General features: G+C 42.0%; 1 protein-coding gene across 8 annotated transcripts in view; it reads left to right on the plus strand.

Annotated features, from left to right (window-relative positions):
* Positions 1 to 24470, plus strand: part of RAPGEF6 (Rap guanine nucleotide exchange factor 6) — a 132485-nt gene that overhangs the window by 51141 nt on the left and 56874 nt on the right. The window contains exon 1 of one of the 8 annotated variants that reach the window (XM_042790069.1): positions 11322 to 13908. The exons of the other annotated variants lie outside the window; for them this stretch is intronic. Within the exon in view, the coding sequence (XP_042646003.1) occupies positions 13855 to 13908 (54 nt within the window). The 5' untranslated portion in view covers positions 11322 to 13854. Of the gene's footprint in view, positions 1 to 11321; positions 13909 to 24470 lie in introns of those variants that run through there. 8 annotated transcript variants of the gene reach the window in all.

Here is a 24470-nt window from a genome sequence, read left to right on the forward strand (position 1 = left end):
TACTTGCAGTACTTGGTGAAGCGAAAAGTAATTTCTAACTCAACAGATGACTAAGAAATCAAAACATGATAACCAGCTGCTTGTTTGACAAGTAAATAAAAATTGGGTGCCTATATTTTTCCATATTCCATTTACAGTCTGAGAAAATAATGAATTTTCCTGAGGTGTGGTTTGTTCTGTGCCTAGGTTAAAGTCTTACCTGTAGGAGTCCTCTTATACAAGGCTATTGGTTCCCAGGGGTCTTGAAAAACAGGCTTTATATAATGTAACCCTTCGTGTCAGCCCATGTGAGAGTGGGCAGGATAAGGAGGAGGGTTTTGAATGAAACTTTTATTTGTCAAGAACCTGCAGTAACGTTTTCTGCCAGAGTGGGAAAACTGTTTACAAACTCGTCGGCAGATTTCCTCTCTGGCATAATGCTAATGAATAACCGCAGTGTTGGATTTCGCTCTCCAGCCTGTTGCTAAATGTTCTTTGACAGACGCTGAATGTTGCCTGATGGACCTTTTGTGAGCCCGGCGTGCTCAGGGAGGGCTCGGGGCTCTCCAGCCGGGCTGCAGGGCCTTTGCTCGGGCTCCAGCGATACGGTGTTAGAGTGCTCAATGTGACACTGTTTAAATTTGTTAATGCCTAATCTAACATGGGCAGTTTTCTGCTTTCTAAAGAAAACTTAGATCCTATAGGTGTTGAAATTTGGTGTTGCTTTATCCCAGCTCAGAATTTTTCCTTGCACGATTCAATAGTAGTTTTCTGTTGTTGTTGTTACGGGGAATTATCTACGCAGTCTCCATTAACTCCTTAAAACATAAATCTCTGTGCATTAACTATACTATGATTAGTATTTATGATTAAGGTTAATATTGTTTTTATAAAACTTTACCCATTAGGTTGTGACATGAGCTTGCGTCAAATTCTCACATGGAGGTCCCTACTTAGTTATTGCTGGAACTCATTCTGTAGAAATCCCTCTGGCCATCAAATAAAGATTTGTATTTAGTTAATTTAAGTAATATTTTAAGTGATTGTTACCATCTTTGAAGATCTTCCTTTCTCTTACGCCTCTTTAAGTAAAAGAGCCCTAATACTTAATTTCACTGTGTATCTTCAGGATGGTTGATGTGCAAATGATTGTGGATATTTTCAAAATCTTCCCCCCCTCCTGAATGAACTAATGTTAAAAATGGATCATGTGGTTGGTTTCTTTGGTGAAGGAGTTATCATTTAGACTCCTTTACTACATTTTTGTAGTTCATAGAGCGTTGTTGTTTCACAAGAGCACTGCTCTCCTGCAGAATAAGTATTTAAAGTTGGTTGTTCTTGCCTTTTTTTTTTTTCCTTCCAGTAAAATACAGTGAGCATATGCTGTCAGTGTTATTTCGTACTCAAACTGAACAGGTTTATATTCCTGTTTATGTCTTCAAGGTGCACAGTGATGTGCCTTTGTTCTCACAATACGTTTGCAAGGAAGTACGTTAGTCACTCTTGTTAGGTGAACGGTGGCCATGGTAGGGTGTGCAGCAGCCACGTCAAGGTTCTGCTGGCGCTGGGTTTTCCCCTTCTACAGAGTAGCTAGCCGGCAGGATCCTGAGGAGAAAATGTGTATTTGATGAAACACTTCTCAAATGTGTTTCTTTCAGGATGCAGAATAGCACTGCTGCCCAGGAAGCGACGGCGGGGGTGGCCCTGTTGTGGTGGGTCAGGTGTGAGGTGAAGGCCGTGGCAGAGGCCCGAGCGCACGTGGCCGGCTGGCTGCCCGGGGCAGGTCTGAGCACCCCCGGCATGACGTGGGGTCTCTTCATCCCTCGGTGTTTCTGGTCTCCGTGGCCTTTTTCATTTTTGTCACTTAATAACTCTCTGCATCATGCACACCTCACCCCTGCAGTGATGGCCTGACCGGGGGTGGAAGCGTGAGGCTGGAGTCATTTGGAGAAAGCTCTTGCTCAGACTCAACAGATTAGAAGGAATGTGCCATTGGTATTAATTATACCTGCTCTTGCTTCAAATCTTACTTGTTAGTATGATTACATATCTCTTTGGAGATGTGCACTCTGTGGATATTACTGTCTGTAATGTAGATATGAAACCAGACAGGAACTAGGGTTATGCAGCAACGTGATGTCAAAATGGAGATAAATACTTAGTCACTTCTAGTTCTGAGTGTAGTTCTCAACCCACTAAGTGGTGCAACTGTATTTCTTAATAACAAAAGAAAAAAAGACATTGTGATCGTCTTTGTTCAACTATGTCCCAAACATTTGTGACTCTGGAGCAGGTGCTTACAAAACTACAGCCAGACTAACAACAGATGACTCTTTTTATGTTAATGCTTTTAGGAAAAAATGTTTAATTCGTAGTTCTGACGCTTTATAAAAGTTAAATTGCTGTTTTGCTCTTGGATTCAGTAATAGGAAACTAAATGGGTCAAGTATTTATCTTCACAATTAAAAAGTAAAACCTGAGATAGTAACTCTTGCACTTATATTTCTTGCAGTGATTGAAACCAAATGGGGTTTAGCAATTTGATAGAAATTTCTACATGACTCTCAAACCTGTGTAATAAAATATTTTTTCATTTAAATAAGATTTTTCTAATTGATTACCTACATACATTTTTGATGGTTCTCTTTGTGATTTTTTTTTTTTTAAATGAGGAGTGGTTTTTATTTGTAAAAATAGTGCATGTATGTTGTAATGCATATTTCTATGGAGTTGTGACAACATTTTGAATTTTTTCAATTGTTAGTTCATTGTAGAACAGAATAAAGAAATCAGTACCAAACTTTTTAGTAGTAATCCCCTTTCTCAGAGATTCAAATTTAATTTTTTTTTTTTTAAAACTCTTTTAAGAGGATGATGATGTTTAAAAGATTTATTATAATATTAAGTTTTACAGACAGTATCTTAATACTTGCATCATGTAAAAATTTTCCTGGAGCCTTGTAGAAGCATTTATCTTCAGAGGAGTCTGTCACTGAAGACTGCTTGAGTGGCAAGTTTCTTGTTCTTTGATCATTACTTAATGTAATCCTGTCAGAGGCTGGAGTTAGCGTAGGGTATCTCACACTTTAGGAATTTAAGTCACATTTCAACATACTGGATCAAACCCATTAGGTTCTTTACCATCACAAATCCTTTCCCTTTTAAATGCTATAAAACACTATGAGTCTTTTATAATCTATTTTTAACTACCAGGTAAATTTGCTGAAATGGTACACTTTATTGATCTAAAAGAACTAAGACTGACTTACAGCATGCCTCCAGCTGCCTTTTGTTAAACTTGGATGCAGCATTGGCTGGCATCTGTTTGTTTGGAGTATTGGTTAATTTTAATGAGGCTGTGGCTGATCTGTGAGTGGCTAAAATCACTTGTTCTTGAGCTGGAGGATGATTCTCTTTGCAGCTCATTGCTTTTTAATGTGTTTATGTCCGTGCTTACTCTTTTTGATGCTTTTAAAAAACGCTTGACAGAATTTTAACTTTATTAACTGACGAATCAGAAGAAAACTTGGTTCTTGCTGGAGTACACAAGTCTTGCTGTGTACTTAGTGGGTACAGAAATTGAAGTCGTTGATAGCTTTCTGGAGGTGTCATGTGATGCAAAGAGATAATACAAGTTCCTTCTTCCTGACGCTGGTTTTGCAACACGAGGATTTTCTCTCTTCTCCTCTCCCTGTTACATGGTGCGTGGCGTAGGTCGGACCCCCGCTCGTGGGCTGTGTACTCAGGAGCAGCAACGTGTGCAGGAACCCCCGTCAGCCGGGTGACCTGGGCAGGACAGGACCTCTGTAAGAGCCTGTGTGTGCGGCCACTTGTGTGCGGCTTTGCTCAACTCCTGCCATTTGAACTGTTTTTTTTTTTTTTTTGCTTCTGCGATCAAAAAGAAGCTGCACCTGCAGCATGTTCACTTCCTGAGCAGACGACTTGAGGTTTGTTGTGGCCTGCGCCTCAAGGGAGCCGGCCGCAGCACCCGACGGGCAGAGGAGAGAGGGGAGCGCACGTGGCTGGAGCCTCCGGCTTTCTGGAAATGAAAATGACTGTCAGACGGGTCTTCAGGGGTGGGGGGAAGAGGCTGTGAATGATGTAACGGTTAAGCAGCTCTGTTAACAAATGATGTCAGAGGCATCTGCTTCCCTGGCTAAACGTGACTTCACTGGTGGAGCTGGGAACAACCCACTGGTGTCCAGCGTGGGGACCCGTGCTCGGCATCTCGAGCTCGCCCTGCTCTGCCGAGACGGCTGCCCTCAGGCATGTCCCTCTGCTGCTGTAAGCAAGGGGAAAACTGCCAAATGCACTTGCGCTCATATTTTATTTTACATATTGATTTTTGTCTGCTCGTTTCGTCAGCAGTGTTACTGTCAAGGACTCCTTGAAGGTCTGTTGATGGTTATGATAGTCATTAACAAAACACCAGTCCTCAAAGTGTGCCGTGCATTCAAAATCTTCCTAGGAATTTCCATAGACCACTGGTGCTTCCCAAACCGATTAATGAGTGTCTGCAGTTTGCAAAGAGTAATGACTTGGATAGGCTGCACACAAAGTAAGAAAATACTTCCTGAAAATAATGTCCTTTGGTTAAAATCTGTGTTTTTCAGATTAAAATTTAATTTTTGAAAAATAACATATGCAACTTGTAAACCCCAATTTATCCATAATGAAAGTGGTTGTAGTTACTCAAAACTTTTATGCAGGAGTTTCCCTGAAGATTTTACAGACTTGACAAGCAGATTATATATAAACTGTGAATTGTGGAAATCACCTCAATTTGGAGGTGACATGTGCAGCTGTTTAACACCATTTGAGAGTGATGCACAAATGAAACTACATCAGACTGAAACTAGGGAGGATTTATTTTAAGCGACCTCCTGTATTTACTGAAATCCGGCTGCTGGCAGCAGCGTAGAGCCCTTTTCATTGCCTGTGGGAGAGCCTGCGGTGACGGGCGATGGCACTGTGTTGGGATGTGGCATCGTTCTGCAGACGGACAGACATCCTCCTGCTCTGCCAGGCTGCCCCCTTCGATCCTGGAATGAGATACCGAGTAGCTGTTAGGGAGAGCTACACTTGGAGAATGCTAATAGGGCTGATTTACCTGTCTTTCACCTTTTATACAGCTGAAGAAGCATCTCGTTTTTGCCACATGGGCACATACGTACTTTGCCAACTGCTTTAAAGAAATTTTCTCTTTTTTTTTTTTTTTTTTTTTTTTTCCTACCAGTCCTTACACTGTAATTTTCTGGTCCTCTTCTCTTGCTTCAGACTTTTTAAAAACCCCTTTTCCATCTTGAGTAAGATGAGCACTTAACTGTACAGCTGCTCCCTCCCCAGGTGTTGGTGAAAGCTGGGGTGATGATCGACCCTGTGATCCCAATATTGTCCCTGCGGCATGTTTTTGTGTTAGCCTCCCCTTGCTCAGCAGAGCAGCGGACAGCAGAACCGTGCTTGTTTGCGTGATAATTCAAGAAAAACTTCTGGATATTTTTGCACTTATTTCCTACTTGCAGTCCGAACACATCAGTGCTTTTACAACTGAACACTTTCACCTGGAAGCCTGGAACCTTTCGGAAACGGATCCTGAGCACAGTCTGTCCTTTGCAGGGAAGCCTCCCCGCTCTTAACTGGTGCTGAACTGGAGAGCTGCTCGACCTAAGCTGGTGCTGTCAGTGCTGTGGGAGGGATGGACTGTTGTGCCTGTTGTTCTTCTGACACAAGCTACCATGGAGCAACCTTTCAGAAATTCTAGATGTTTTGCAAATTAACATGCACAAGAAGTAAAAATTGGGCTCATTATTAATGTGCTCTCCATGCAATAATCAGTTACGTGTTTCTTCTTACTCCTTTCACCACGTAGACAAATTTGCGCCATGGCAGAAATTAATCCAGTTCTTTGGAAAACGCTTGAGAAAATATTTTATGTAGCATGTTCAGAGAGTTAATTTCTGTTTTGATGGACCCTAAGGGATTGGGTGGTGGTTCTGAAGTCATTAATTCTTCATAAGCATCCTCTTATGGAAACTAAATTGAGAATGACATGTAAGGGTTGTGCCTACTGCCACTCAGGTGTTAAAAACCAGTGCTCTCCACCTGAAAGGTATTTCAGTGTTTTTGGGGTCTTAAAAACCTTTTGTGTATGAGTTGCAGTTCTTTGTCAGATCCTTCTTTTAGCATTATTGTTTTCATCTTTTGAAATGACATATTGAGTGGCTTCTTGTAGAAAACCGACAGGGTAGTAGCCAGCAAGCTGGTCGCCTGCATGCAGGGAGATGGTAGCGTGCGTGGATCTGTTTTTTATTTCCTGTCTTCCATCTGGGCTGTTTCTGTTCAATATGCTGTACTGAAGTGTAGCAGCCTGGTTGTAGTCTCATTTGTAGCCAACTCAACCTTTCACTTAGGCTTAGGTTTATCGTGCCTTAGAGAGAAGTAGTCGTGTGAAGGGTCGTTTTGTATTTTAGCCTGAACAGTTGTAGGTTGGAGTTGTTGAGTTGAGCGTCACATAACACTGCAGAACTTCTTTAAAGGACTGTGGTGGTGGTGGTCTTCAACTTTGTATTTCAGTTAAAATGGTTTTCTAATTTAGAATATGGAAATTCGCATCAACTCAGTCATATTCTACAGAAGCCTTCTGGACCGAGTTAGGGACTGAGAATATCCTGAGCAATTTTCTGTTAAAATCACCATCAGAAAATGTCAGTGCATAATGCAAGCATTTGGATGCCCTGTTTTCCTTGAAAAACTTGGCGTGAAAACCACTATCTGTATGAGAGAATAGCTAGAAGAATGTCTTTGGTTTTGGCATAGAAATGATTGTTATCTAATGACATTTAACAGCATTTATAATTTCACATTTGATATGTGGAAACTTTCTTAATGGAGTATATATTTGACAGATGAAATACTTGAAATAGTTGATTAAATGAAGTCTCTGGCTAAATGGAACTGTCATTGTAGCTTAAGTCCTTGTGGATACTTTGTTCTTGCAAGTCAGAGTTGCTTTCTATCACTGTGTATTAAAGTTTTTTGCTCTTACATGATTAAGTTTTTCATTTGAGGTAATGTAGCCACAATGCTTGTACTGTCTTCATGATTTTGATTTTGTTTCCTTTAAAGTTTGGTTAAAAGTTGTGGTTTGTCTACTGGGAGTGTCAACTGGGAGCATCTGGCCTATCCGTTGCTTTATCTGTTAAAATCAGTTTCTCAGATTGGGTGAGAAAAACTGGGCTTTGGCTGCTGTTTTGCTCTCGGCGGTGGAAGGGACCCTGAATGATGCTGGGGAAAAATCTGAGAGCGTAGTTGGTTTTTCAGTTTTAAAGGCAATGAGGGCTGGATTGTACCAGAAAATCCAAAAGTTTGGAAATGACTGCGCTGCAATGCTTCAGCTGAAGAGGGAAGCCCAGCAGGGCTGCTCTGGGGTCTGTGCTGCGCTTCCCTGACATGGCAGATGTGGGGATCTGGGTGTTGTGCTGTGGTCACCCTGCTAGTAAACCCATCGGGAGCACTTTTGCCAGGGCTTTACCCACCCCTTCCTCCCCTGTTCTCGCTGTTACCGAGCTGGGTTCCTGCTGTTATCCAGCCTGGATGCCTCTGCGTGGTGTTAGACCTGAGCCTGGGTCAGTCTGTTGGTGTAAGCACATAAAAAAGCAGCCTGATGCTTCCAGACACGGGTCTGTTCTGGGGAAAAAAGTGTTCATGAGATTTCATGCCTGGGATGACACTTGTCGCCTACGCTCTTCAAGCTGGATGCCCTAATCACTAATAAATGAGCTGACTGTTCAAAATCACCCTTACTTAGAGAAAAAGTTTGAAATTTGGTGGAAGGAGTCAGATCTCTCCCTCTTTGTGCTTTCAGGCTTTCAGTTTGGTGTTAATCCTCAAGAAAAATGACAGAGGAAATATTGGAAGTGGCATTTTAAAGATTTTTAACCGGATCTGTAGAGTTAATGTATTATTCTCAAGGTCAGTTAATCAGAGGCCTTTTCCTTGCGAGGTGTGCTGGTCCCTTATGTTCTAAATGGTCCTAATCTCCTCATTTTAACTTGAGATATAGTTTTTATAAATGAGGGAAGAAAAAATGGTATTTTGTATTGGCTTTCATATCAACTTTATATGTACATTGGTGGGCTTTGCAATTTCCAAATGTGAAACTCCAACTGGTTTCCCAGGTAGGTGGCAGCTGAGGAAATTACAGCCGTGTTGGGTTTGAGCTGTAATTTCAGTTTTGAGATAAGATCAAAGTAATGTTTTAGTGAGCAAAACCCTAAATGTGTTTGGGAAATTTTGCTGTGAGGTATTAAAGCTTTTGTCCTTTCAGTATCTCTGGGTGGATTCAGTCCCACAAACTGACCCTTCTGGGTTTGGTATTCGCTTCTTCTCATCACCAGGGATTTTTGGGTTGTGTACCTTCCCAAACTTCCCCACCCCTTGCCGAAATGAGATGTCAGGAAGGGAGGAGTGTGATATGAATCATATCTGTTCAAAACCGTAGAAATGGAACTTTTTGTTTGAGTCCATAGCAGAGGGGGCTGCCCCCTTCCCCCCATGCTGGCGTTGTCCCTGTTTGCGATGCTGATCATGCTGCTGCCCGACTCTGCAGGGAGTGTGTGCAACAACAGGCAGATCTGCAGGAGAGCGCTGTAATTTATAAACATATTTAAGAAAGTATTATAAACCATATAAATCTGAATTGCTGCAAATAGGAGATGACCTTTCCGTGCTTAACACAACAGCTGAAAAAAAAGATGGGGTAGTGCGAAAGCGCTGGAGAAATCGAATCCATGGTGCCTTTTTATTGTTCCTCCTGTATTGCTGGTGCTATATTTAGAAGCTTACATCACTTCAGGGATGATGACAGTCTCTGCCCTCCCTCTCCCGCTCCCTCCCGCTCTCCCTCGCTCCTTCCCTTAGGATGGATTGTGTTTTCATACTACTTATGAGTCCTACAGATCTTTCGGTAGGATTTTTTTCTACAGCCTGTTAGGAAGTGCTACCGTGGAAAGTGCTGTATGTAAGGACGCGATCACACCACATAATGTCACCCTGAAGGGGAGCGGGAGCTCGTGGTGCTGCTTTCCCTGCCTCCGCTTCCTAAAAGGGTCAGGAACAGGGTGGAGAGCTGTATTTTATTCTTTTTTTTTTTTTATTTTTTTATTTTTTCCTTTAAACAGGAATTCCTGCGAAGCCCTAATGGGGGGGAGGGCTAACCTTGCCTTGAAAATACAATGATTCATTTATAATGCTTAAGTTAAATGGCGGGGAGAAATGGGAGAAGCGTGCCAGCGTAGCAGGGGCTGCATCCAGCTCGCGCTGCAGCTGGCTCTGCATCCTGCACCCCACGCTCCCCACCGCCTGCTTTTCCAAGAAAGATTTAAAGTGCTCCAATATATTGAAATAACCTCTTGCTGCAGGTGCCCTCAATGCTAAAATATTTCTACATTACACTGCTGTGTTTGGCAATTCCCGCTCGCAAAGCTGTATTAAAATGAATTATTTTAGCCTGAAACATCTTTGCCCGAGTGTGTGCAATGACAGATTGCTTTCCAAAGCAGCTGGTCTCTTTCCCCAGCCCCCCACCGTGGGCTTGGAGTCTGGATGCTACCTTAGCTGCTCTACTCAAAATGGGGGGGGGGCAAATGAAGGTACCTGCTCAGAGCTGAGCCCTGCCGCAGGGGAACGTGGCGGGGGGACAGTGTGCCAGCGGTCACCTGGGTCTGAGGACAAAGGGACAGAAATCTGCAAGCCCAGGCCCCTCGGCTCACTGGCACGCCGGCGGCTTCTGCCTTTTCAGCCAGTGCCATGATGGCTTTGAGACCAGCGCTCGTCCTCCCTGTCGGTGCAGCACAATGGGCTTTTCTTCCTCTGATTCATCAGAAAAAAGTAGCGCTGCTCGCCGGGTACCTTCTGCTGTCAGCGGCGGGTGCTCTCTGCTTTTGCAGAACTTCAATTTGTGGTGTCCTTAAATAAGACTCTAAGCCTGCTTAACTGAAAGTGTGTTTAAATTATGAAAGGTCTTGCTGTCCTTTTAAAAACATCGGGTTTTTCAGTGACTTAGTCTTGTTTAGACAATTAGAGCATGCAGATTTATTTAACAGTCGGGAGGATCCAGATACCATTATGGGAGGATAAAGGGAATGATGCATAGAAATGTATGGAGTGATATTTCAAGCGTGGAAAGAAATCAGTGTTAAGAAACAAAGACCACCTTGAATTCAGAGATGGTAGACCAAAGGGGTTTTTTTCTTTAAGATACTCTGAAAACTTGGAATCTGCCTTAAAATGAGACGGGCGATTTACTGTTTGTGATTCTGCTTGATGCTGCAGTTCTTCCCAAGTATTTTGACTGCGATCACTATGGAGCAGCCTTTGCATTAGCTTTTCCACACAACCCCCCCCCCCCCCCCCCCAATTTCTGAGTTGCTCTAGTTTTGAGATTTATCATTAAACAGACGATTTATAAAAACTTACAGTCTTGTGCTGCAGGGAGCCGGGGCTGCAGAAATGCATGTGTTAAATAAATAGAACCTCCAACAGAAATGGGGGGGGGGGGGGGGGTGGGATGCCCCAAAAGCTGGGGTGTGGAACTAGGTCAGGTTTTCCCCCCCGCTTGGGGCTGCGCGGGCGGGCAGGGCTGCGCAGAGCTGGCTGCAGCCCCCTGGGACCACCGCCGCCGCCGCGCTCATTGGCAGGCCGGGCAGAGGGATGATGTCATCTTCACTTAAAGGCAAAACTAGAAGGAAATAGAATTTTGTTCCCATTATTGAGCTCGTGTTTACAGTAGTTGTAAAATATGGCATCCGCGCCAAAATCTTTAGTGGATTGGATTTCATGCACAATGCGGCAGGTTTAAAATGCGGTTGGGAGATGAATATCTGCCCGGTTAGCCGAGGGATGGAGTTTGTGCGCTATCGGTGTGCGTGCAGGCAGGGAGAGGTTTCCTTTAGCTGGGTGGGTTTTCTTTTCTCCCTGATAGAAATTGTGGTGATGATAACTGTAGTACAGGTAACACTGCATAAAAGTGTTTGGATGTTCCTTGCTGCCGAAGATTTAGCGGAGTGGCATTCTGTCTGATGTTTAAGAAGCTTCTGAATACAATTTGGTGGATTATTAGAAGGATGCAATACACTTGTATGTAAGGTGAAGCTGACATCTAGCCTATTGTTCAGTATTGAAGGAATCGTAAAAGAACCAGCTGTTTATCTAGCTGGTGTAGTGCATTTTAAAAATCTAAAGTAATTATCTAAAATTCTTTCCACTTTTAAAAATCAAATAGACTTTGTGTTTGCAAATTTTGCAAGCACAGGTATGAAGTTCAGATTTTTCTTTATGTTTAAATGCAAATAAACCCCACTAATATTTATGAAGCCTGGTTACATCTATTATTATTTTCATTGTCTGGTTAACTAAATTCAGACATCAACACCTTTTTTTTTTTTCTTTTAAGACAGTTTTGGAAGGTGCTAGGGGAAGGTTTTTTTCTTAGTTAAAGCACAACTCCCATCATAACTTGGGTTACACTCTGGGAAGAATTCAACTTCTGGATGGCTGCTGGAAGGAGCCTGCGGTTTGAGATGGAGTGGGGTGTCCTGTTGGTGCAACTTGGCTTCCAAAACACAGCAGTCTTCTTCCATGTGCCCCTTGGCACAGTGGATGAAAAAGAGCTTTCTGTGGATTGCCTCAAACAGCCTGATTCAGTATTTGAGAATAAACAAGCAAGCAAGCAAACAAACAAAAAAAAAAGGGGATTTTTGACCCTCACTGCCACCAGGCCACTCTTGGAAGCTCCTCTTCTGTACGGGAGCTATGGCCATCAAGGGCTAGTTTGGTTTTGGAGAATTACCCTTGAGTCCGATGCAAACTGGGAATAATGAGATACATGGCAATGAAAATTCTTTCCAAAGAGAGGAAGGCGGAAACGGTGAGTGCCCCTTCTTGCAGATGAAGTAACTGATCCAGAGTACAAAATAATGGCTTTAACAAAGCCAGCACCCTCTGTTCCCCTCCCTTTCTCTTCCGTGCTTTCCTCCCCTCTTGCACGGTAGCACAAGTCATTTGCCTTCTAGGAATTGAAAGCATCTCGGCAGTCCCAGCTCAAAGGTGTGGGATCTCGTAGGTGCTTCCTCAGAGCAGCTCTCCAGCAGGCTGGGCTGCCATCCAAGATACTAAGCTGCTTGCAAATATTTCAGTTTTTAGTTGCAAAAAGAAATTATTAAACTAAATTGACTACTGCAGAATTAAGGCAATTTTGGTTATAAACAGAATTGGTCTTGATTGAGGGGAAAAAAAATAAAGCCACCCACCAAAACTTTTAACATGGTTTCAGAATTGTTAGAATGATGAGAATTATCGCCTTCCATTAAGAAATTTCCTTCTCACTATAAAAAGAAATTTCCTAATGAGTGTATAGGATGAGACAAAAATGTTGAGGCTCGTGAGACATACATACATAAAAGCACAAATTGTGACCTGATGATGAGTGTATCTGTGTGCACGCATGTGAATTCTGCAGATATTTTACTTATTTCTAAATTGCAAAGATGAGAAATAATGCACCTAAATGCTGTTGAAAGTGTTAGTAGGTGCATGAGATTCATTAAAAAAAAAAAAAAAACCAAAACAAAACCAAACGATTTAGAAAAATACTGCGAGTTACAGCATATGCACTAATAGATCCTAAAATGATATAAAATGTAATGTGGAGCAGGGGTGTTTTGCTGAGCAGTTGTTGTACCGATATGTGTGTTTATATTAGGTCAATAAAGATGCTCTGTTGGCTGCATCTGCAGATACAGTAGCCAATTGATCTAATGCAGTTTCTAAAGGCTTTCTATACAGGTGATGTCATCCTTTTAGCTCGGTTCCCCTCCCACTCTCTTTCCTCCTTATTAGATATTTCATCTTGCTGCGGAGCATCCAATCGATGGGAGCTTCTCCTGAGGGAGCTGCTGAGAAGCAAGCAAAGATAGTAGGAATTAGGACTCCAGCAGTCAGTCTTGCTGAAGCCATGGATGTACTGTTTTGTTGTGCATTACAGAAATGTTTTAATTGGGAAAGCTAGGCGTGGATTAACCGTGGTATCTGACTGATGCATTAGAATACTAAGCAACACTGCAGAGTTGTAAACTGCATTAAAAAAAGGAGGAGGGGGGGGTGAAAGAGAAAAGGGTTTGTATTGCAGAGGCTTTTAATACATTCCACAGTGCGAACCTGTTAGAGCATATATCCTGGAGCTACAATCTGGACGCTAATTCAATTTTTGCAGTTATGATGGACAAGAGTATAAAGAAGAAACTTTAATATCCAGGGTGTGAGATTCCTGAATCGCCTGAGATGCTGAAGAACCTTTGCAAAATTTTGTCTGCAATACGAATGTGAAGTTTCCGAAAAGTGGACCTGAAGAAAAGCCACTCGTAAATGCTTTTCAGTGAAAAGAAAAAAAGGAATTTGAAGAATTCATATCTCACCTTTTTATGTATTGTTGCTTTAACCTGCAGTTCTAATTCATTTCAGAATTAACTCAATTTTAGCAGCACTTTTTGGGTGCATGCCTCTTGCCTGAGGGAACGTATGGATATTTGTATTTGAGAAGCTAGGAAACATTCTGATTTGAATTTATGTGCTTGTTAAAACTGGAACAGTTTTATAGGAATTGCTGCTGCTAACTCACTGCAATACTGAAAACTACTCAGATACAGTGGAAGCTGTAATCGAATTCAGTGTGAAATTCAAGCCTGAGAAATTGCATACGTGTACATTTGCTGCTTTTGGTTTATGATTTTTAAAGAGAAACCAGAAGGGATTTTACTCCGTATTTTTCTTCTGTGGCTTTTATTTGAGAAAGGAAACTTTTTTTCCCCAGCCTAAGAAATGGCTTTTCTTGTTCGATGTTATGCCAACTGCCTGCAGCCGTGGGCCTCCAAAGTAAGTAAGATTTTGTATGTGCTGCATTTCTCTGACATGTATTGACAACCGAGGTGCTGCTTGAATGTTCCCTTCCCAGCGCCGGAGTGCTGCTGGGGTGAGATGCTGGGCTCCGGGCTGGGCATGGACTGTTCTTCTGGAATCATTTCTAAACGGGAAGGGGGGCACCTTGAAATCTTGGAATCTAGTTGATATATGAATAGCTTATAAATTAAGGGGAAGTATAAAAAAAAATGCCATTTGCTTATGAAACGTGTAAAGCTTGCTTTGTAGCCTCTCAATATGAAGCAAGTGTTATTGAAGTGTAACATTTTTATGACTGCTTGCATATATTGCCAACTTGAAAATATTGGTATACAAACCCACTGATGCTCTAATTTTCAAGCTGTGTGAAGCTGTACTGCTTGTTTCCTTTGTGCAGCATTGTGGAATTGGTTAATTATTTAGCTGAACTATGTAATTACAATTAGCTTTAAAGGACACAAATTATTTTGTGTGTCTGAAGATGCAGTATTTTTGTGAAACTGGGAGGGAAGGGTGTTTCTTTTAAAGGAGGTAATCAAATCTAGAACATTCGAGCAAACCTATACATTGAGATAAAAGCCTTTAAAGAAGTTAAAAATGCACTATTTATCAGACTCTTACTATCTGGTATGCTCAGTCAGAAAATTAGCTGAGTTGCTGATATTTTATTAATGCTTCTGCCAAGAAGTAGTCACCTAAGACATGGGAATTGCCTTATAAACCTGAGGCCAGACATATATTCATTATTATTTATTACAGTTTTGTATTTATATTGCAGCTCATACAGGCTAGATTAAAGACTGTGCAACTTTCCTGCGTGTGAAAGCTGGGAGGGTTTGAAGGCAGTGGGCAAAACCCTTGTGCTCTTGACATCGTGAGATACGGCGTTGACTTTGGAGCAAGAAATTTGCTTTTGACTTAGACTCTAAACTTTTTGGGACCAAAGTGACATGACGGTGTGGGGAGGCAGAAGGGAGAAACACAGCGGGGTGTGCGGGTTCCCTGGGTAGGATGATTTTTCCTGTTTGGTTTTTATGTCTGATAAAGCGTAAATGGAAGCTCACGGTGTACGGGGGGCAAAAGTGCTGGGCTTCAGGGTTTCTGCATGCAGCTGCCAAAATCAGCGTGTAAATTCGTGGGCGTACGCGGGGCTGAATTTTGGTGGTTTCACGTGTGCCTGGAGCTGCGGGTGCCCACTGCCTTGACGGGCTCCGTGTTCTCAACCAGGTGATTGCAGCTCCTCGCCGGAGAGTTCTGCTGGCAGATGTTGGCCTGTTTGTATCCTCACCCAGGTCTCTGTGTACATGTCGACTCTTTCGCTTTCTTCCCTGCCTACTCTGTCCACATTAAATATGGAAGGATCAGTTTACTTAAGCTCAGTTTACCTGCACCGCCCTTATTAAGGAGGTCTGAAGGTGTAAGATTGCTTAAAAAATGGGAATGCTTAGTCACGTTGGTACTTCAGCTGAGATTGCTCTTTCCGTAGAGTTTGGGCCGAAGTGAGAAACCACAGAAAAAACCCCTTCCTGTGCTCAAATAAGGGTTTGGTGGGGGTAAAATAATAATATCAAAAAACTGTAAAGGTTTTTGGCCCCCTGTATCAGCTCTGTGGATGGTACCCAGTGGATTGCTGCCTTACCATTCAAGCCATTTATTCAGTCATTTACTATTCATAAATGAAATTGTGTAAAATGTTGGGGAAGGGGAGGTTTGTTTGTTCTTTTTTTAATTAAATGGCTGATGCAAGCCTATTAACTGGTTTTGCATTCCAATCTACGGCTAAAAGTTTTTTTTTTTTATCTTTAAAACTGCAAAAGAAAAAGCACCTATAGCCCCTGTCTGCAAAACCCCCAAAGCTCCTGCAAACCCCCCCAAACTTCTAAACTGATCGCACACACTGATTATCTGAACTATATCTGAATTAATTTATTTGGTTTTATCTGATCTTTGTCCCATAAATTTGTTTGAGAGGTGTTTTATAATAATGCATATTACAGCAAAATAATTACTAACAGAATTTTAAATATGCAAGTTTATAACTTGAAACTTGAAAGGTTCGAGTATTTCATGATGTTTTTTTTAAACTAGAACCATTTTTTTGCCCTAGAGGAGTAAATATCTGATTTTTCATTTGCTTTCTTAGTGATTAAATTCAAAAATCGTTAGATTTATGTAGATACCTGTCTCAGAATTTTTTTAATTAGTTGCTTTTAAACTGGTATAAGACAATAGTCTGAAAATGGGCTGTTGACTCAGTTGTAATTATAGCTGTTCTGAATGTGACAGTGTAATCATACATCTATTTAATTAGAGCAAAATGAAGTCATGTTTCATATGACTAATCAGAAAGGTAAGCTTTCGGGGAGGGTAGGTAAAGGAGAATACTTGTGAAGGTTGACATTCACTTCAGGAGGTTAATGTGGGTGGCTGTGGAGTGACCCAGCTTTGGGAGCTCCGTCGCTGCCCAGAAGATGCTCTCTGAGTAGAAGGGGTGTCTGCACGGGGCAGCGCTGCACACCCCCCTCATCTCCCGGAGACCCCGCTGCTTTTGGCTTCCGACGGCAGAAGGGACGGTGTAGCCTTCAGTGGAGCAATCGGTGCGGTCTGGTCTCCTGCATCCCCCCCTCAGAGGAGGAGGGATCGCGAGAGCCCTCCGAGCGTTGTGAGTTTCTGCTGAAGATGAGCTGTGGAAGGGCCTTCCAGCCCTGCCATGCGGGCGCTTGGTGGGGTCAACAGTATCGCTCCCCGCTCTGCTGGCACTTTGGAATGCGTCCAGGAGGGATCACCATCTGCTTTGCAGGAAGATGATGGTCGTTCCTCTGGCAGTTGTGTCTGGGGGGTACCAGTACAGGGGTGGAATTGCACATCGTAAGAAATGGTCTCTGTCCTGGGGACTGTACGCTTTCTGGAATGATGATAAACCGTAGGAGATGAGATAAATAGAAGCAGGCATCCTTAAGCAAACCTGGTGAACCTGATAAGCAGTGAGGAGTGTGGCGAGTGGTGATCAAAGCAGTCCCAGCTGCCAAGCCACTGTGACTCTGGAGGAGGAGGAAGGCAGAGGGCTTCGCATCTGTCCTGGGGAGATCTGCTTCTATAGGCTGGTTGTATTTGTGAGGACAAGAGACATTCAGCTTCCATTAAACTAGAATCCTCTGACACCAATACATGCTGAATATATATGCTGACATACACCAATATATGCTGAATATTTAAAAGCAAAAAAAAATTAATAATTCAAATGTATGTCAGCAAGAATCTGATCATCTTTGTAAATTTCATCATAACTTTCTCAGTGTCTGTTAAATTGTCTGTAATGCACTTCGTGGTATTTGACTCTTAAACATAGATGTGTTATGAAGTCACTATGAAAAAAAGCTCTAAACTTAACGGTTTAGATGTATGCTATTCTCCTGTAATAGAAATTTTATGCACATCCTAACAATTTTCCGAGCCTAGAATGCATACACAGTTACCCTGTTTGTGTAGCAGGAGGGTCTGGTGGGGAAAATATGGAGTGATTGGATAATGTATCTATAGAGGATATTTAAAAGGGGATGTTTTTTGAGATAATGTGCTTTTTGTAGAAAATAAAGGTTTTTGAATTAACACGAAGCTCAGAAAATGTTTTTTCCTGAAGGAAAACAGTTTCATTCAGGATCCCAGGTGCATGTTAAACTTGTCTTACAACAGTAGACAGTCATTTATTTTCTCTAGGCTTCTGTGTTCTTCTCTTTCTGTTGTTTAGATAAAATCTAATAACACTAGGCATAATAACAAGGTACATTTGCTCTGTAAAAGTTTGCGTTTGGGTGAAAGCAGAAGACCTGGAGTCATTTTTCAGCCCTGTTCTTATTTCTGTTGTTGTCTCAGAGGGATGTGATGCGAGCTATAGTTATCCATAACTAAAATCAGTGTAACATCATCTTCTGATTCCAGAGGACATCAGTCTGATCTCCAGGATCTTGAGTTGAAACCTTCATGCAATTAAAGATTATTTTCAGCTCCTCAAAAGAAGAACAGAGCTTGGATAGTGTGTCGTTGATTTGATTTGATAGCATCCTTGTCTTTGCTAATGCACTTACCTGGAAAGTAGTCCTGGTAGTATGAATTCTAAATGTTTTCAGTACAAATAGAGTAACTGATCCTTCTCTTTCTCTTTTTCAGTCAGTTTTGACATCTTTCTCTTCCTCTTGGCCTCGCCTCTCCCTCCAAACTTTCTCTGTCCATGCCTGGAGCTCCCAGCCCGGCGTCCCTTGGAGCAGGGCCTGGGGTTGCTCCTCACCCCAGCCTGTGAGCAGTGGGTGATTGCCCTGCCAGCTCCTCTCTTCTGCTTCCCCAGGGGTCTCTTCCCTCCTCCAAACTTCCGTCTGCATGGTTTAGCCCTCTTTGGAGTATCTGGAGTTTCAGCCAGATCCTCAGAGTATTTATGGTCTCCCCTATTCCAGTTTTTCTCATCTCCTTCTGCTCCATCCCCTGCACAGAAGGATTGCCTTGTTTCTCCATCGTAACTGATTTGTAGGAGCACAGCCTCTTGCTTGCTCACTATGATCCCCGAGTGCTTGGAGAGCCAGTGCTTCGACTGACGAATGATGATTTTCCTTACACTTAGTTAAAAGTTTAACTCTGTCTTCTATAACAACTTGCAGGATCCTTTCTCTAAAACCTCTTAGATGCACTTTTTGTTTGATATTTTATTAAGATAAAAATGGATTAATATGAGCTGTGTGGCCATTTACTCGAGGAAACTTGGATTATCTTATACTCCAGTATATGTAGTGTGTTGAAGTTAAATGCAAGTACACATTGTACTACATTTCAACAGAAAAAGCCTTTTCCTGAAGTATTGTTTTTATTGGAAATTGGCTCGTAATATGCAAATAAATACCTATCTGCTCATTTATTTCCTCCTAGGCTTTGTTTGCTTTAAACCTGCTTTGTTACAATTCTGCTTACAGCTACAGCCTAGTTCGGGACCACCCTGTTTTGCTCCTCTCACTTCCACGAATGCATTTCTTTATGAATACAGAAGGAAAACGTAGATGGAAGATTGGTGCTCTTTTGTTTTTTGGTTGTACTTTGTTTGGTTTGTTGTTTTTTTTTTTTTGTTTTTTTTTTTGTTTTTTTTGCACATACAAGATCCAAGTGCTTCATTATGCAGCTCTTAGCTGAGAGGTGATACGTAGACGAGTGTTCTTGCAGCATCGCTGGGCTCGCTCCGCGCGTCCCCGGAGCTGACTGTCACTTGCGTGTCACTGCAGGGAAGTGGGGATGGAGCAGCCCGAGGATGTGTGAAGAGGGACCATCATCACCCCTCTCTTTTACCAACTGGTGGATATAAGAGTTTATAAATTATTCAGCTGAGATGAAACTCAATGTAGATTTGGAATTTCATCTGCCCTGCAGTATTGTCTCAGGATGAGAGCTCCCCAAACGTCGGGCTGCTGCCGCCTGCGCGGCTGCTGGAGTTTTAATGACTTGTGAAACTTCAGCTCCTTTCAGAACTCACAGCATCACTAGACACTCTCACAGTTTGTCTTCCTCTGCAATTATTTAGACAAGGCTCCTCAGTCTTGTAACATATTAGTTTTCAGTGGAGAGAACAAATGGTAAGATTTGAACTCTGGCACTGAAAATAAGTCTTTTTGAACATTCCTGCTACAATTTCATAATAACAGAACACAATTCTTGACATTTAAAAAATGTTACGCTGTGATTAGACCAGAGGAGAGTTAATATATATTAATTGATAGTTGTAAAACATGCAACTTACACTCACATGTCGGATATTCCCAGTATTAAGGAGCTCTCACCAATACCAGTAGATTTTTTCCACAGGTGAATTTTCACAGCTGAAGTCCCCACTTCTCCAAAGCAGAGATATTTGTGTGTCAGACTCTTAGCGTTACCATGAGTTAAGGCATAGCAGTAATCTATAATTTAGACATGTGAAAACCAAATTAAAATTGCATTACATGTGTGGTTTAAGGCAACACCAGAATTTAGTTTGAAATTCTGTCCTCATGTCACCTTATTGTAACTAAGGAAACGTAATACTCCAGAGGATTTTATTTTCTACGCACTGTAGGAGCCACGAAGACCAAGAAGCTCTTGGCTGCCGGAGGCACAGAACAGCCTCTAGGGATTTTAAATTCTTTTAGATGTATTTTTGTTGTGTGTGTTGTTGTTTTTTTTTGTTGTTTTGTTTGTTTGGTTTTTTTTTTTCCTCCCCCCATGTTTTTATGTTTGTTTGTGTTTGTAAGCCTGGGGTTATTTCAGGAATGCTACAAGGATAGTTTTCAGGGCACTGCAAGGCTGTCGTGAGTGGTATCAACTTGGTCTGTATTTCTTTGAGATTCAGTGTCTGCAGTACTAATAGTAACTGGAGTAAGCATGTACTGCAGCTAAGGAATTGAAACAAGTTTTGAAATAAATATTGTCAGCAAGCCCATCTTTTGTAGGTTTTAAAAAAGAAAATGATCTAAAATTTGTGTAGTTGGGTAGTCACTGTTTTTCTTTGCATCATATTATTGAAGGTTACAAGATTTTATCTGAACCTGTTGGGAAAATATTTGATCCATCAGTTGGCTTTAAAAACAACAGGAAAAGACGTAATTGCTGCTCTTGAAAAATCTGAAGAAGTCTTTTGTGCCAGTGGTGGAACATCTGTGGTCTTTAAGGAGGAAATGGTTTTGTTTGCATTAAGTTAGTTGAGGACTGATGTCAGCATAGGTAATTTGGCTGGGCTCGTCTTACCCTCTCTGTGGATACCTAAGTGGACTCCTTCTGTATCTCAGAGGAGCAACTTTCTCCTCTCCCATTAACACAGCTCTAAGTGTATTTTAAACATTTTTAAATTGGATCGGAATTATAGCTGGGATGTAGAAGGCAAACATAAACCAGAAAGAATTTATAGAAATCCTTGGGAAAAAGGCTAGTGAAATTCTGCAAAGTAACTTCAGAGAACTCCAGTTGAGTTTGGTTTCTCATTATTTTACTGGCAAGATATACGAGATGATTAAAATAATTTACTTACTGAGGCCAAGAAAAAAAGTCTGAGAGGTTGTTTTTGTTTTTTTGGTTTTTTTTTTTTTTTTTTTTCTTCCCCCCCTTTAGTTGGAATGAATGGGATGGATGAGAAAAAAGTGGGATACAGAAAGGCTTGCTTGGTGAGAGACTGACTGCGTGTCAGTGGGAGTAAGCATTGCTGCGCTTGTTTCAGTAGGTTGTAGAAAGAAAAAATAGGATTATTTAAAGAAATCAGTTATTTTATGAACGAACCGATGATGGAATCGCAGGCACACAGTGAGGCCGTCAAAACAACAGGCAAATAAGATGTTAGAATGCAGAGTTTGCTCAAGGTGGAGGCAAAGTGGGAGAGCACGGACTGTAGCAAGGGGTCTGGCAGGGCAGCGCTGAGGTACCGCTGCAAAACAGATCCAGAGTAGCGCTGCTGCGCGGAGCAGCTTGTCAGCTGCTGCTTGACACTTGATACAGATCACAGAAATGCCAGGTTTGGGGAATTTTCTTCCACATAGAGCATTTTTAACACATCTTTGACAGTGAAGTATTTAAGATGATCAGCTGTACAGATTGGGGCAGCGGCAGAGCCGGAGGAAGGAGAGCCAGAGCTGTCCTGCGCGGGCTGGGCGCGCTCCCAAAGGCCAGGCCTAACGGGGGAACGCAGTCGAGCGCTTGCTGGTGCCTGGCGTTAGGGTGTTCTCGAGTGAACCACGTAGGAAACCCTTCCCACCCCTCATTCCTCGGATAAAGCTTTCCTCCGCGGTGGTAGGGCTTTGGTTTATAGGAAATCGTGAAGGGAGCGGAGGTGTACGCGGGATTGCAAAGTAGAGAGGAAGGCTCCCGGCGGGGCTGCTGAAAAATGGGGGGATCCGAAGACTGCAGGAGGAGATGGGAATTAAAAGGAAGATATTTAGGCAGAGCTAGTTCAAATACAAACTGTATGAAAGGTGTTGGATCAAGGGCCTCAAGGGAAAAAGGGCATTTAAAGGGAATGGAAGGATGTAGTAACCGAAAAGTAGAGGTGGGAGCTGGCAGAGCTGGACAGTGCTCCTGTTCAGCTCTTGTTTCAAGTGGTCTTTTTAGTTTGGCAATTTTGTTTAATTTTTAAACCCAAACATGCTTTTTTGTTTTGTTTTGTTTTTTAACTGGCTGTAACAGTCTAGACTTTCTGTATCACCTGAGAAAGGAAAATTGTTACCCTTAAGCCACTCAGGTGCGATGGAGGCTGAGCGGGAGCATTTCCTAAAGCTCAGAGGTTACCAGGTGTAATCACAGTTAATCCTCCAAGGGCGTGTTAATGGGTTCCAGTTTAAACCAGGGACAACCTCTTAATGGAAAACCTCAAGGAATAAACAAAATAATAAATATATGTGCCTTGAAATTGGGACAGTTGGGCATGGAGTTTGAGAGCTGGGTGTAGCAGTGAGGTGGGCGGGCTGGTGTAGCAGCACACGGTGGTTTTTACGGTGACAGAGCAGACGTACGTGTACACCGACACCGCGGGGCTGCGCTGCGCTCCTCCGCCGCTGTTTCATGGAAATAAACCCTGTGTTGTTTCTGAATATTACTCTTGCTGGCAACATTTCAGGGAACTTCAGAAAAGCAAATAAGGTATAAGGTTACTGACAATCTGTAAAACCAAGGACAGAAGATTTGCTTACACAGCTTGTAAAAGGACAGGCTGTTCCCTGGGAGGCTGATGCTTCTACTGTGTCCAGACTAGATCGATTGGTTGTAAACATCCATACAGGGACCTAGGAAAACTGATGAAAAACTTTGCTATCAAGGAGTATCAAATAAAGAATGAGGTGAAACTTTTCTTTCCTTGTTGTCCATTTTCTTTCCATTAATTTGAATTTATAATGGACACTATGTACCAAGAGAATTATGCAGACTGTGCTTCCTTTAGTAATTTGGTTTCTGATGATGAGTCCTCTGGCTGGTGCCCTCATTGCAGGATGTTTCTGAGCGTGTTTAATAAACATGCCATTTACCGCAGGTTGAAACAGGATGGGGAAGCTTATTTTGCACACAGAAAAAGATAATTCATAGGTCTTGTGTCCATCTGTCAAGAGTATTTTGCAAATTCATGTTTTCTGTGCCTTTGCAGCATGTGTTTTTCGGATATCCAAACTGTACCAGGAAACGCTGATATTTATTTTCAAAACCTGTGGCACAAAGGCACAGATGTGGCTTTTCCGTAGGGGAAAGAGACCAGCAAATCCAAAAGGAAGTCACACAGGAAATATAGCATGGTCCCTCTGCCCGAGGAGGTTCTTCTGATTCCTTTCCCTGGAAAGAGTAGGGAATGGAAAGACAGAACTCACAGTTTAGCCCTCCTGCAATATAACTTCACTTATCCCTTCTGTGGTTGCCTTTCTCTGTATATAAACTCTGCAGTGACATTTCTATAGCCTTAATTTTTAGCAAAACCTTCCTGGGGAGCACATAAAGGAAAGTTGTCCTCAGGCTAACAATCGTTTTTAGAGTGCTTCTCAAAAGAGTTGATTGGTGGTCATCTCGTCAGAGATCACGTAATCTGCTCTGTTGTGCAGGGCATGTGCAATCTTAAAAATCTGTTATACCAAAATTAGCTTTTAATTTAATTCCCTAGTATTCTGTGTGACTTCACTGCTGAGGGTAAATGGTGTTTACGTATGAAGAAAATGTCACTGGAGATGCACTCTAGTTGAGCCTGTAGAAATGATCTGTTAGCTTGTGAGATATACCATGTATTGAAATTTATACTCTAATTAATTTCAAAATTACAGACATAATAAGACTTGGAGAGAGCTGGCAAATCACTTCTTGTATAGCATATGTTGCCATAGGTATAGATAGAAATACTACTGCAAAGCTAAATCAAGTATTAATTAGGAAAATTGGTGTTAGTTGGGGAATCCCTGTTCAGACACAGATGTCCCAGTAGCATGGCAATTTTTGTTGTATTACCTGCATCTTTGGTTATCAGGCATCTCTAACTGGATGTCTTGAAAATTAACTAATTTCAGATGAGATCGAGTGAAATGCAGTTCAGTCTGCTGTACCAGATAGGTTGAGAATGATGTGTAGAAGTTCAGTGTAGTTGTAATTGTTACAAAATGTTTTGTGGCTGTGGAGGAAAAGTACTGCCCATTGTAAATTTGGGGTGGTTTTGGTGATGAAGGTGTAGTGAAAGAATAAAACTGAAGAATGTTACCTTCCTGTTATCCAAGAAGAAATGAGGTGGATGTTGGCTGGTTGACTTCCAATACTCATCAGGAGTAGAAAAAGCCAAATAACCTGTGAGATTTTGGTAATTGTGCAGCAGTGTCAGTTGTTAGTGTTGGCACCGACGTGGTCATTCTGAAAAGGGAGCCTTGGTGAGCTTATCTGTCACTGTCCAATCACATCTTGAAAACTTCCAGTGATGGGGACTCTACTGTGTCCCTGGGGAGGTTGTTCCAGGTACTGATTGTTCTCACAGTAAAAAAAAAAAAAAAAAAAAAAAAATCAGAGGAAACCTCTCCTGGTGA

The sequence above is a fragment of the Tyto alba genome, unplaced genomic scaffold (assembly GCF_018691265.1).
Source record: "Tyto alba isolate M040663 unplaced genomic scaffold, T.alba_DEE_v4.0 Super-Scaffold_17, whole genome shotgun sequence".
Lineage (NCBI taxonomy): Eukaryota > Metazoa > Chordata > Aves > Strigiformes > Tytonidae > Tyto > Tyto alba.